Below are 13,832 nucleotides of genomic sequence, written 5' to 3'. Positions count from 1 at the left end.
CTGCGCTGCCAGGGACCTTCCTGCATCCCGCAACGCCACAGCAGGACACGTCCCATCCCCTGGCCCAAACTTGTTCACGGCCCAGCTGAAGGGCCATGATCTAGCGGCCCTACTGCCATAGCCTTGGCCTTGCAGGGTGGTCCTAGCCCTGTCTCCCGCCCCCGCTGGCTGGCATTGCGGGGGGACATGGGTGATAGCCCGCCCGTCTCTCGCACCTGACCCCGGGAGATGGTGATAACAGCGCGGGATCCCCGCGCTGGCCGGCCCTTGGTGGTCCCAGGCGGTGGGGGGTGAGCTCAGGTCTTCCTGGGCACCCCCCCTCTCCCCTCCCCCGCGATATGTTTGGGGGGGGGGGGGGGGGGGTGCGTGTGCACACTCTTGTCCCAGACGCTCCAGCTTGCAGATGCTGCGCACCCAGCCGTGCTGGCGGGGGGGGGGGCTGCCTCAATTTCCCCGCTCACAACCTCCCGCAAGCGGAGGGGGAAGTTCCCCGCAGCTCGCCCCCCCCCCGCCCCCCAACCACCCGCCTTCCGCGGGGAGGGGAGGGGAGGAGAAGGGAGGGGAGGGCGGGGAGGGGAGGAGAAGGGAAGGGAGGGGAGGGGAGGGGAGGGGAGGGGGAGGGCGGGCGGCGCCGCTGCTGAATAATTCAGCGTTGCGGGGGGGGGGGGGGGCACCGCGCATTGCACCGCGCACCCCGCACTGCTCCGCGCACCGCACCGCGCTTCGGAGCGCAGCCGGGAGCGCGGCACCGCGCACCGCACCGCACCGCACCGCGCACCGCACCGCACCGCGGCCAGCCGGCAGCGCGCCCCGCACCGCCCCGCGCACCGCCCCGCACCGCGCACCGCGCACCGCACCGCACCGCACCGCGGCCAGCCGGCACCGCGCCCCGCACCGCGCCCCGCACCGCACCATGTCTCTGCTGCTGCAGCTCCGCACCGTCTCCGGCCTCCGCGGCAAAGCCGACCGCATCGCCAAAGCGGCTTTTCGAGGTAGCGGGGAGGGGGCGGCGGGGGGGGGGGGGGGAGAGGGGGGCGTCCCGGGACGGGTTGTGCCCTGCCGCCGCCGCCCCCTGCCTCAGTTTCCCCACCGCGGCCGTGCTTGGGTTGGGAGGGGGTGATGCGAGCCTGCCAGCTGTAAGGGCTCGCCCGTCCCTCCCCGTCTGGGGCATGAGCCCCCCCCCCCCCGCCCAGAGCTCCCCTCCTGGGGTCCCCCTGCCCGCCTGCACCCAGCCTGGGACGCTGTAGCCCCCACGGGCGGCCCTGGGGAGGGGGATTCGTCCAGGGGGACGGTAAGTGAAGTCCCAGGGTGGCAAACGCGCCCCCCCAGGAGCAGGACCGTGCCCCAGCTGGGGGGAGCTGGGCTGCTGCCGTAGGGTCAAGGGCTTGGTCGCGAAGCTGTGCCACCGAGCAAGTGTCACTGGAAGGGCCAGGAGGAGAACTTGCCTTGTGCCGGGGCCCCGCGTGTGCCTGGATTTCTTCCAAGGATGCTGCAGCTTTGGTTTTTCTGCTCGGGTCCGCGCCAGCTCCAAAGCTTTCCAAGGGAAGCTGCAAAAGGAGCGAAAACTCTCCGGGGTGCATAACCTTAGCAGACGCCAAACCTTTTCCAAGCCCCCCCAGGAGGTTGGGGCAGGCTGGGCGCCGGATCCATCCTCCGATCGCAGTTTTCGTGCAGGAGCCCACCGGCAGGCAGGGGCGGGTGTGGGATGGTTTGACAGTGCCAGGAGTCAGGAATAGGAATCCCTTCTCTCCGGGAACGCGCTGTAGGGGAGCAGGGGAGCGGGTATTTTCATTGCCTCCAAGCCAGGCCAGCCAGCACTGCCTGAAACGGCCTTCCCTGCACTGCCTTAATGACCGCAGAGTCATTAAAAAGGCATCATTACCCCCTTATTTCCCTGCCCCTGCCTCCCAGCATCAGCACAGAGGCAGCTAAATACCTCTCTGGGAACAGGTCGTACCCCCGGCCGACAGTGAAGCCTGGAGCGGTCCCAGCCCTAAGCCACCCTCGGTAAAACCCCACCACCCCCCCGGCAGTGGGGAGGGGGGATCTGCAGGAGGACCAAAGGCCACCACGGTGGTTTTCCCGGTGAGCCCCGGGAGGAACCATATTTCCAGTCCTGAGTGTGCCTGGCCCCGAGCCCGACACACGGTCCCTGTCGGACGGGCAGGATCCGTCCCAGCCTTGACATCTTTGCGTAAGAGCAACTGTGAGACCCTACGGTCCGACCGATGGGCAATGGGAATGACACCCACTTTGAGATGCTTCGAGATCAGCGCTGCGCCCACTGTGCTCCCGCTGCACCCACCCTCTCGTGCTCCTGCCAGTTCCCTTGTCAGAGCCCTTATGGGGCACCAGGGCATTTCTCCAGGGCCCCCCACGAGCCCATCTCCATCGTCCTCCCAGGCATGAGCTGGCTCCTGCGTGGTGCAGGATTGCCATCGCTGTCACGCTCTCCAGGGAGTACGACACTAAACTTCTCAGCAGTGTTTCCTTCCCCGGTGCTGAGCTGCGAGGAGCTGGGCTCCTCGTGGACATTTCTTTCCTAAGGAAGAAATTTGGTGTCATCTTCGAGGACAGTTGGGTCAGGGTTCGGAAATTTTTTTCCTGGTACTTTGCTGCGATCGATTTCTGTGCAAAGAGGAGTTTTAGTCTCACGCTGTGAATATCACCACCAGATATCACCGCTACCTGCAGTCGGGGATGCCTCTTCCCCTGCTCGTCCTAGGCAGCCGCGGAGCTGGTGACCAGGACACCCGATGCTGCTGTCTTCTGCAAGCTTGGTCCTAGAGGAGAGGCTCCCGGTGACCAGACCCAGCAGGGCTGGATCCTGAGGTCCTGGTTAGAAAAATCCTATTGCTAAAAGGGTGGTAGAGGTGGGTTAGGGAGCGATCCCACGCGTGGTTGGGTCGGTGAAGACAGCAGGCAGGTGGGTTATGACCGACCCGTCCCTCGGATGGGATGGCGGGTGGAGAGGGCTTTGGTCTCGTTCCCTTCTCATGCCAGTCGGTGTGTTGTCAGAAGCTGCAGCAAGCCTTGCCTGTACAGAAAACAGCAGTTTAAAGTGTCATGTTAATATTTAGCACATCCAGCTCCAAAGCCGATTTACATCTTACCCAAATTCCTCGTCCCAAAAGGGGAACAAGTGGAGGCAGCTCCGTGTCTGCCCTGCGGACGGGGAAGTCCAGGGGCAGATCCCCTGGGTAGCTCTTTGACACGTAGCAGCATCGTTTTGGGTTGTGGGAGAGCACTGAGCCTGGGATGCCAGCTTACATGAGACATGAATCCAGGACGGGACCTTGCGTGGGGGGCAGGACCTTGTTCTGGATGAGGGGACCAGAATTATCACCCCATGAGGATACATAAGCAGTACGATCCTTATGGAAAGGTGATCTTTCTGACACACCATGGATTTCAACAGTTGTACTAATAGTAAGGTAGAAGTTCTCACATGCTCTCAGTCTTTTCTTGATGTGCTTTATGGTACTTGTGAGGATTGGCTCATGCCACATTGCTCCTTGCTTTGGAGGAGCCAGGGCCGGGTCCCGCGGGCGCCTGGGCTGGACCCTGTCCTGCACCGGTGGGTCTCAGCGCTGGGTTTCAGCAGGTGGCTCCTGACACCCGCCTCTGAGGATGCGCAGCACTGCATTGCATTGCCTTCTGTGAAAGGCTTTCCTGCCTCCGGGTGTTTAGGGCATGGCCACGGCGCTGTGGTACTAACGAATGCGCAAGCGCATCCCGGAGATGGGAACAGGGTCTGCTCCCCACCGGGTCCGCTCCCCACTGGGTCCCACGCTGGAGGCGGCCGTGAAGCATCTCAGCACTCTGGGCACTCGGCGCATGGATGGGGCAGAGCTCCTCCGGTGTCTCTGTGGCTCAGGCAATGCTTTGCTGTCCCCTTGTCCCATGAGAATTTGGGAATTATGGGCAGCAGAGTCATGGCACGGTGAGTTCAGTGCTGCTGTGAAGCTGCATAACTTGTGTCCTCTTGGCTGCCTCATCCCCTCTGACCAACTCTTGAAATCCCTGGCTGTATTTTTGCTGTTTGATTAAAATGATGGTGTGCCACCCCTGCCCCGATCCCCATCCAGGCTGGCCATGGCTTTTCCCTCCAGCCAGGGCCCATCCGAACTGCCCCAGGGCTGCCCAGCCCTGGGCTAACCCCTGCCCTGGGATGGGACGGGATAGGAAGGGGTGGGATGGAGCCAGGCACGTTGGCCTGGACCCTCAGTGCCAGACCCAGGGGAACATGCCGGTGTGGGTGGTTGGGTTTTGGTGCCAAGGTCTCTAGAGGGAAGAGGCTCCTGCCTTTCCCCAGAGACTCCAGAGGGAGCTTTAGACACCTTTAGCTTGGAGTGAGGTGACGTCCACCAGCCTGGCATCCCTCAGTGCTCCTCACAGCAACTCCTAGGTTGAGTGTTGTGCTGATATTCCTCAGTACCCTGGTTTTCCTGGAGTTACTGAGCGTTGCAGAGAGGGATGCTCTTCGCTAGCCAAGCTGCCATCCACCCTCCTCCCCCTCCTCACCCGCCGGCAGCACAGCCTGAGGGGTTCAGGCAGAGCTCCCCAGGTGGGTGTTTGCTCATTCAGCCAAAAGCATCTATTATTGCATGAAAAGAAGTTAAAGAAAGAGTTCGACTCTGGTGTGACAGGCTGCCGTGTGCGCTTCTGCAGGTGGGCAGTGCTCTGAAACGCTGCTTGACTTCATCTCAGGTGGGAGATGAATAAATCACAACCCTGATAAAAGCGTTCCTGAGAAAGGGCTGAGACTGACAGCCGTGTGGGATGGCTATGGAATAACACTGCTCCTCTTCTCTCAGGGATCCCCGCACTCCCGGCAGCCCCCGTGAGCCGTAGCTGCACTATTTGCGTTTTGCAAGTAGGAGAAACTGAGGCACGGGCAGGAGCTCCCAGTTCTGGACCCATGGGAGCAGCCAGGGAGAGGTGCCAGGTTATCCGGCTCCTGGTCTGGAAGCGGAGGGGGGAGGTGGGCTCTACCCCACAAGGGTGGCCAAAATCCATTCCCACCCCTGAGCATCAGGGACTCGTCTCCCACCATGGCGTTGGATTTGACTCACCAAACTCCCAGGGGACGCTCGTACCCTGGGAGGTTGGGGGGGGGGGGTGTTGACCAACAAGATCCCTTGCCTTTATGACCCTCCCAGTTGTTCTTAGGAGATTTGGGGGTGGGTTTGAACTTCAGTGACTCGTAAGGCACCCCTCACTCCCCAGCAGCCGCCCTGTGCATGCCCCAGGCTGGCTGAAAAGGGCTCCAAAGCCCCAAATCCGTTGCAGCTCTCCATTTCTCCGCCTCTTTGCTCTGCAGGTGAAACCTAACTATGGGTGAATTTGGGATCTTCTGCAAATACTTGCTCTTCAGGCTGGCTGCAGGGGAAGAGCAGAAAAATGGTGAATTTTCTTCAGCCTGCCCATTTCGGCGGTGCCTGCTCCTGTCCCCCAGCGGGGTCTGAGCTCGTGCAGGGTCACTTCCCCATAGCAGTTTTCACTCTTAGACCAGCCTAATTGCGCTTGTGAAGGAGGAAACTTGCGCCCTGGTGCAATTAGACAGCTTGTCAGCTAATCGATCACAGATGGAGTTATAAAGAGCTTCTTGGCGAGGCTTCCTCTCTGGATTAGCGTGTGTAAATGAGGGAGATTATTCATGGATACCCCCTGGAGCACCACCGGGCACCGGTAGATAATGATGCCGCTGTAATGAAACATCACCGTGATGCTTGCTGGATTGGGAGAGGACGGGGCAGGGGAGGTCCCACCGTGTTGGCTTGTCTTAAGTCATGCTCTTAGGAGAAATATTTCGGGTGGCAGATTGTCCCCCCCCCCTTGGAGTGTCTTCTCCCAGATACTGCTTCCTACGTGTATTCACTTACAGCTGCTTCACCCCCTGACCTGTGCACATCTCCTCAATTAGTTTGGTCCCGTATCTACGTGAGGGTGCTCTGCAGCTTCCCCTTAAGCCCACGCCAAGGCTGAGATGCTCTGTGCCTCTGGCACATGGTGCCTGTCCCATCACCTAGGAGGCTGTGGGGTCCTAGAATCATAGAACGGTTTGGGTGGGAAGGGACCTCTAAAGGCCATCTAGTCCAACCCCCCTGCCGCGGGCAGGGACATCTGCAACTAGAGCAGGTTGCTCAGAGCCCCGTCCAGCCTGACCTGGAATGTTTCCAGGGACGGGGCATCCACCACCTCTCTGGGCAACCTGGGCCAGTGCTTCACCACCCTCAGCGTAAACTATTTCTTCCTTCTACCTAGTCTAAATCTTCCCCGCTTTAGTTTAAAGCCATTCCCCCTTGTCCTGTCACTACAGGCCCTGCTAAAAAGTCTGTCCCCATCTTTTTTATAAGCCCCCTTTAAGTACTGACAGGCTGCAATAAGGTCTCCCCGGAGCCTTCTCTTCTCCAGGCTGAACGACCCCAACTCTCTCAGCCTGTCCTCATAGCAGAAATGTTCTAGCCTTCTGGTCATTTTTTGTGGCCCTACTCCTGGTGGCTCCATCTCAGTGGAGGAGTGGTCCCATTCCCAGTCCAGGTTCCCCATCCTTGGGTGAGGGGGGGACCAGGCTGCATCCCACCGCAGCTCCCATCCCATCCCATGGAAAGCGAGGAGGGAACTGGGTCCCCTTGCGCTGGGAGGCAACCAGTGTGCACGGGGCGAGGGCGGGCAGCTGTCCCGTAGCCCATGAGGCTCGTGAGTCTCCTCCACCCTCACCCGGAGTCGGTTGGCATGAGATAAATACAGTGCTCTGCCTATATCCCCGAGAAACTCGTGCATCCGTGGGTGAGGTGATTCATGGCCGGGAACTGGGAGGGTGGCTTGGGATGCGGGACGCACCTTCTGGGTTTGCTTCACCCAGGTCAGATGCCAGAGACAGCAGAAAGTCTGACAAAATTATTTTCTGGCTCTGCTTGTGTAACAGTTAAATTATAAAGGGATGGGGCATTCCCTGCCAAGAGCCGCGTCATCAGGGTCTTTGGTAAAATAAAGTAGAGGTTGACCCCGCAGCAGTAAGGGGTACCCCTGGCATCCGCTTTCCCCGACCACAAGTTGTCTGTGCAATGCTGGGCCCAAACCAGACTCAGGCACAGAGATGGTTTTAATTGCCCGGGAGACAGTTTTCCTTTCTGGAAGGGAAAGCTTCAATCTGATTCAGTGATTAAATATTAGCATTTTTCTAAGTTTTCCTCCTGCGGTGTTATGAAGTGGATATTAACTAGAAATATTGTTTCAGGGGGGTGTGGGTGGGTGAGGTTATCCTACTGAGAGCAGCTGAAAGCACGGGGCAACCTATGAGCTGGGGCTCCTTGGGAAAACCTGATTATTTCAATAACTAATGCACGTGCTTGGCTGCTCTCCCTGGCCTTCCCCTCCACAGCAGCACGTCTGGCCGCTCCTCCTCTCCTCTCGTCCCTGCTCCCGGCTGACCGGGGGCTTTCGACGCTCCCCTGCCTGCGCAGGCAGAGCAGCCTGAGCTCCTCGTCCTCCCCAGGTCCCTGCCCGGGGCAGTGCCCCACCGATCCGGGGGTGCGGCGGTGGAGGGATGCTGCCACCGGGGTGGGCACGCGTGGCTGCATCCGTGCGGTTGGACTCAAGCGTGCAGATCCTCTGCTCTGTGCAGGAGCTGGGGTGGTTTTCTTGGGGCAGCTGGTCCTAAATCTCGTCCCTGGGCTTTGAGCACACTGCTGGGGTGTGCAGTCCTGCATCCCGATACCCCGAAGCTTGAGGAGCCCCTGTTCAACCAGTGTAAAAGCCACTGCAGAAACTGCCGCGATCGCCGTCCCCATGCTCTGTTTCCTCTGCTCTGCAATAGATGGGACAAGACTCGAGCACACCGACTAAGCGCACTCCAGAAAAACCTTCTTAATTAGCTCTTAGAGCAGGTTAATGTGGTGTTTAGTGCCGGTGTGGGGGAGCTGAAGCTGGATTCATCCTCTTGCGTGGGCTGTCCCCCCTCTGCACCCCCTTTGCACACATGCACACGTGCCTGCGGTGCTCTCACACCTTCGCAGACGCATTTCCCCGTCCCAGGCAATGCCCGCGGACTGTGCTCCATCCAGGCCACCCCTGCGGACCCTGACCCCGGGGTCTCGCTGCCGCCGGTGCTGTGCAGCCCCCGACCCGTGTCTCCCACCCGGCTGCCCCTCGCCTCGCTGCAACCAACCTGTTTTTCTTCTCCCCTCTCCAGGGCTCTCCTTCTACACCCGAGTGCTTGAAAACTGCGAGGACGAGGCCAGGTTTGATGAGGTAAGAGAAGACGCGTTTTCCTCCTGGTCTGTCTCGCCCACCCGCTTTGCTTTGCTGTGACTCCCTGTCCAGATGAATATCCCCGTTCCCCAATTTAAGTGTGCCGGCATCTTTGTCGTCTGCTCCAGGGTTTCTCCTGGCAGGTACCAAATGGGCCTCTTGGCTGTGGTCTGGCTGGGGATGAGGACACGGGGTGTCCCGTGACGTGGGAACAGCCCTACAGCATTTCCCCGTGGGGTGATTAATTAAAAAAAAAGATTAAAAATCTATATTGTTTGCACTGAAGGTCCAGGAAAAATTGTTTGTCTCCACTGGGCAAATCCCGCTGGGCTCTTGGCTCTCCTTTTCCTTGCCTCAGGGGGAAAAACTCCTCCTTGTTTCAAACCCCTGGTGCCTCAGTTGTTGATGCTCAGCCTGCCAGCCCCCCTCACCCCGTCTGCATCCCTCGACTCACGCCGGGTAACAAGCCAATTGACCTGCTTTGGGTGCCGACTGGAGGATGTATCGGCCTTCAGCGCTTGGCTTTGGGCTTGAAAAGGGAGAGAGAAGGAACTGAAACCCAGCTTCTGTGTGGTTTTAAAATACAGCCTTTTCTTAAGCAGTTACCAAGAAAATGTTCTGAGATGACTGAAACAAGGTCACCCACACAAGCAGGAAATAGAGGTGCTGCTAAGAAGTCACATTCAAAATGGAAATATGCTTTCAAAAGAGAATGGATGTTTCCTCTGATTGCTTTGTGTTTCTCATAGAAGATAACCCGTTCCCAGGGGCTGGAGAATACAAGAGGCTATGAGGAATATTAAGATCTTTAAAGTGTTTATCGCTTTCTAAAGCTTTTTCACCTTTAGGAAATAAGGTTTCATCCTGGTTCCACATGGGATGTTTTTGTGGGGTGATAAATCCCGTGGTGTTCCCAGCTTACGCAGCCAGAAGCACACCCGGCTCCTCTCTGCCCCTCTGTGTCCCTGGCACGGGTTAGTCCTTGCTCCAGGTTTTAGGGGAAGAGCTTAATCTCAGGCTCCCCTAAACTGCCAGGGAGGCTTAAGGGGCAGGGGCAGCCCACGGCTCGGGCAGGGTGGGATCTGCCAACAGTGCCCACAGTGTTGCAGGGGGTCGGTGAGGCACAGAGAGAAGGTGGCTGGAGATGTGGCTCCAACCACGCTCCAACAAAGCCGAGGCAGCCGGGGGGGAAGCTGCTGGTGTTAACGGGATGCAGATTTCTATAGATCTGCAGACAGCAATTTGTTAGTATAATAACTGATTTGAATAACAACCACGGAGGTGTGCACTGGTGGAGCTGCCTGTGTCTCAAAACTCTTTGTGATTTGAATGAGGAGATCCTTCCCTGCCGGGGCTGAAGGGCTGGAGGCTCCACTCGCTGTCTCAGGCTTGGTGGGGTGCCAGATACCGGCTGCTCCGAGTGCTTGGTGCTGGGCAGTGATCTTGGAGCATCCCAGCCACGCTCGGAGCATCCCAGTCATGCTCTGAGCATCCCAAGCCACGCTCTGAGCCCCCTGCGGTGCCAGGCAGCGGGCAGGAAAGGATGGGAACTGGTGCATGTCAGGAGGACGAGGACTATAGATCTTAAAAGACAGCAGGTATAAGAAAGCCTTGAGCCACAGGTGTATATCAGTGTGCATCGTATTTTCTTCTAGTGCCTCTTACTGCATCTGTGGGGATGAGCCTCAGGCTGTCCCCATCTCTCTGTTTAGACCATGTTTATGACAGTTCCTGCTGTGAGAGCCTCATGTAAACCTGGTTAAAATCAGCCTGGTAGTATCTCCACAGTGAATTGCAGCAGAGTGAGGCAAGCTGATTCGGAGCAACCTTGCATGCCTGGACCAAGCCTTGGGCTCTTCTCGCCTCCTTACGCTGGGTGGTAGGCGATGCATCGGCAGCAGCTAGGCTGTACCCAGCTCCCTGCTCACCCACACTGGAAATACCCTGATTTTTCTCATCAACAGCTTGGCTCCAGACGAATCCAGCATGAATCAGAAGTTACTTTGCACTGGGGACCAAGGTCAGCATGGAGCCCTGGCAGAGTCAACCTCTGTGCAAATGCTGGTTGCTCCAGGGCTTGGGACCTGCCAAACATGAGTAATCCTGGTGGTTTTTAAGTTAAGCACATTCCTAAGTCTTTCCTGTGCCAGTAGGAGAGTGCTTATGCCCTGAACGACTGCCCCATCAGTCAGGCTTTTATCCCTGGGGTCATGCAAGGTCTCCGCAGCCTCTAATACATGAGCCGAGATGTGCGTAGCCACTCCAGGAGGCATTCAGTTACCTAAACGTGTGCTAAAGCCAGGTCAGACACAGCTCCTGCTGTAGCACCCGTGGCCCGATACTATCCCAGCTGGCCCAAAACATAATAGTTTGATGAGTTCTGACGGCACGTAGTGAACCGTGCAGAAAACGTGTAGGCAAGCCTACATTTCTGGGTTCACCTTTCCAGCTCTGCTGGGGGCTTGCTGGGAATTCAGCCACATCTGCAAGATTAGCCCGAGTGGGCCATGCCTCCTGTATGGCTGGAAATGGGGAGGCTGCTGCTTGCCCTTCTCTGTAAGTTGCTGAGAGCTCTGGGAGAGCGGTAGTACTGGTGGGGTAGCCCTGCCACACACTGGGAGGCTGAAGGGAGGTCCCTGCTCGTGCACAGCTGGAGATAGCTGCCTTTAGGAGGAACAGGCTGGGCGCACGCGTAGGTGCATCCTCCTTATCGGGTAGGGCAGAGCACAAGCCACAGCAAAAGACGGCAGAGGTGCAGTCCTGCTTCCTCTCTCATTATCTCATGCTGCTGAAGGACTCCCTGATGCAATGGTCACGGACAAGAAACCTGCCATGAGCTGGGGAACGTGTCTTGGGCTGCCTGGAGTGATAGCTGATGAGGTTATCCAGGAAAGCAGGTATTTCCCTTTGAGCGTACACACAAGGCAAGTCATCATGCCATTGATGACAAGCCCAGCTGATGAATTTTATTGAATAAAATTTTATTATTGCATCACTGCAGCACTCAACTATTCCCCAGCTGTTCCCCCGCAAGGGGCTATCCCACGGGGAGCTTTTGCAGGGAGGTGATGGGTGCACGTGGTCTGTAATGCTCGTGGTGCGCTGTCGTGGTTTAATCTCAGTCGGCAACTAAGCACCACGCAGCCGCTCGCTCACTCCCCCCCACCCGGTGGGATGGGGGAGAGAATCAGAAGAGTAAAAGTGAGAAAACTCATGGGTTGAGATAAGAACAGTTTAATAATTGAAATAAAATGATAATAATAATTAATATGATGATAATAATAATACACAAAACAAGTGATGCACAGTACAATTGCTCACCACCCGCCGACCGATGCCCAGCCAGTCCCCGAGCAGTGGCCCCCCCGGCCAGCTTTCCCCAGTTTCTGTACTGAGCATGACGTCCCATGGTATGGAATGTCCCTCTGGCCAGTTTGGGTCAGCTGTCCTGGCTGTGCCCCCTCCCAGCTTCTTGTGCACCTCTGTCGTGGTTTAACTTCAGTCGGCAACTAAGCACCACGCAGCCGCTCGCTCACTCCCCCCCACCCGGTGGGATGGGGGAGAGAATTGGAAGAGCACAAGTGAGAAAAACTCGTGGGTTGAGATAAAAACAGTTTAATAATTGAAATAAAATGATAATAATAATAATATGATAATAATAATAATAATACACAAAGCAAGTGATGCACAGTACAATTGCTCACCACCCGCCGACCGATGCCCAGCCAGTCCCCGAGCAGCGGCCCCCCCCCGGCCAGCTTTCCCCCAGTTTATGTACTGAGCGTGACGTCCCATGGTATGGAATGTCCCTTTGGCCAGTTTGGCTGTGCCCCCTCCCAGCTTCTTGTGCACCTCCAGCCTGCTCAGTCAGTAGAGCATGGGAAGCTGAAAAGTCCTTGGCTCGTGTAAGCATTACCTAGCAACAACTAAAACATCGGTGCGTTATCAACTTTGTTCTCATCCTAAATCCAAAACACTGTACCAGCTACTAGGAAGGAAATTAACTCTATCCCTGCCGAAACCAGGACATGCTCAAAACAGAGCTGTCTTCTAGAGGAGCCCTGATGGCTGGAGCAGTATCAGGGGGTCTGCTTGGGGGCACTGCGAGTTTGGGGCAGTTGAAGATGAGCAGGAGGGTCTGCCTGCCCGCCAGTAGTCCCTCTGCAGAAGTGGTTTTATTCCCTCTTCAGCTTCCTAGTTCTCCTTGAATTTTGCAATGAATTTAATACCAGTGGGGTGAGAGGCGGGGTGTTGTTTCACGTTACTCTCCAGTTACCTGTGCGCCCTCCCAGTGCTCAGGTGGCTCCTTGCACTGATCATTTATGAACCGGAAGCTTCAGAAATGACCCCGTTTCCTCCTGCTTTCCCCTCAAAATGGGGTAAAAAGGTGACCTTGTGTCTGGGGGGTGATTTGGATGGGGGGATGTCTCACCCACCATGGGGGGAAGGCTTTTGAAGCTGAGTTGGCCAATCTCTCACCTCTGTGAGGGGAGACGAAATGGGGTGAGGATGAAGAGGACGCTCCCTGCCTCATCTCAGAGCTGGGGACAAGCAGAAAATTCACATTAGGTTCATGTAAAGCCAAAGGGTTTTTTTGACAGTGCTAATGAGGACATCAGCTTTCCCTGCCACCGCTTAACATGCATGAGGACCCGCTACCAGGCTGAATTTGGGCTGCCCCAGTCGTTTCCATTTGTTTGGTTTCATTCTATTTCTTCTGCAATTATTTTTATTCATTGCTTAATGAATTATGCAAAGCCTATGCTTCTCCAGAGCCTGGGCAAGATGAGCTGCTGGCTATTCCAGAGGGTATGTACGGCACTACGGCTGTATTTTACATTATTGGGAACGGCTGCATCGTGTCCTGCCTGCACCCCAAAGGGTTTCTTCTTGGAGGGGCTTGTCCTGCAGCTCTCCTGCAGGCACCCACAGGAGGGAAGGGAAGGGGACTCCAGTGATGGTGGTGGGCATGGAGAGCTGTGGATGGGTCCTGTGTGGTCTTCCTTGCCTGCATTCAGTCTCTCCTAAAGGGACCAGGACAGGCTTAGGTGCTGCTGCCAAGAAAGCCGAGACCCAGAGCTGCAGCCTTGGCCCGAACATCTGGAAATGCCCCTGATTAATCAGGCTTGGAGATGACAGGCAGGATGAGCATCCAGCCAAGAATCCCAGGTGCTGTAGAAAAAGGGGAGACATGGTTTAAAAAGGGGAGACATGGCTTAAAAAGAGGTGACATGGCTTAAAAAGGGGTGACGTGGCTTAAAAAGGGGTGATGCGGCTTGCAAAGATGCCCTTTCCCAGCTCCCTTAAAGCCGTCTCGCTGGAAGTGTCTGGCTTCTGCATTCTGCCAAGGCATTTTTTTTTCCCCTCTGTTAATAAAAACAGATAAAATTGACCCAGCAGATATCACTTGCTTAGCTTTGCACAGGGCTTTTAAAAAGGCTTTTAACAATAAAACCAGTAAGGAGAATAAACAGGCAGCCAGCCAGGGAAGGAGGAAGGGTAATGAAAGCAGGGAAGCCTTTGGGAGCAGCGCCAGCCCCGAGCAGTGCTGCGGTGGTGGATGTGCTCCTGGGCCG

The 13,832-nt window shown here is 56.8% G+C and overlaps 1 protein-coding gene across 6 annotated transcripts in view; it reads left to right on the top strand.

Annotated features, from left to right (window-relative positions):
- Positions 1-875: 875 nt before the first annotated feature.
- Positions 876-13,832, top strand: part of OTOF (otoferlin) — a 120,042-nt gene continuing 107,085 nt past the window's right edge. For all 6 annotated transcript variants that reach the window (XM_076332488.1, XM_076332485.1, XM_076332487.1 and 3 more), the window contains exons 1-2: positions 876-992; positions 8,198-8,256. In XM_076332488.1, the coding sequence (XP_076188603.1) occupies positions 914-992; positions 8,198-8,256 (138 nt within the window). In that variant the 5' untranslated portion in view covers positions 876-913. The remainder of the gene's footprint in view (positions 993-8,197; positions 8,257-13,832) is intronic.

The sequence above is a fragment of the Aptenodytes patagonicus genome, chromosome 3 (assembly GCF_965638725.1).
Source record: "Aptenodytes patagonicus chromosome 3, bAptPat1.pri.cur, whole genome shotgun sequence".
NCBI lineage: Eukaryota > Metazoa > Chordata > Aves > Sphenisciformes > Spheniscidae > Aptenodytes > Aptenodytes patagonicus.
This window is presented reverse-complemented; position numbering and strand designations above follow the sequence as displayed.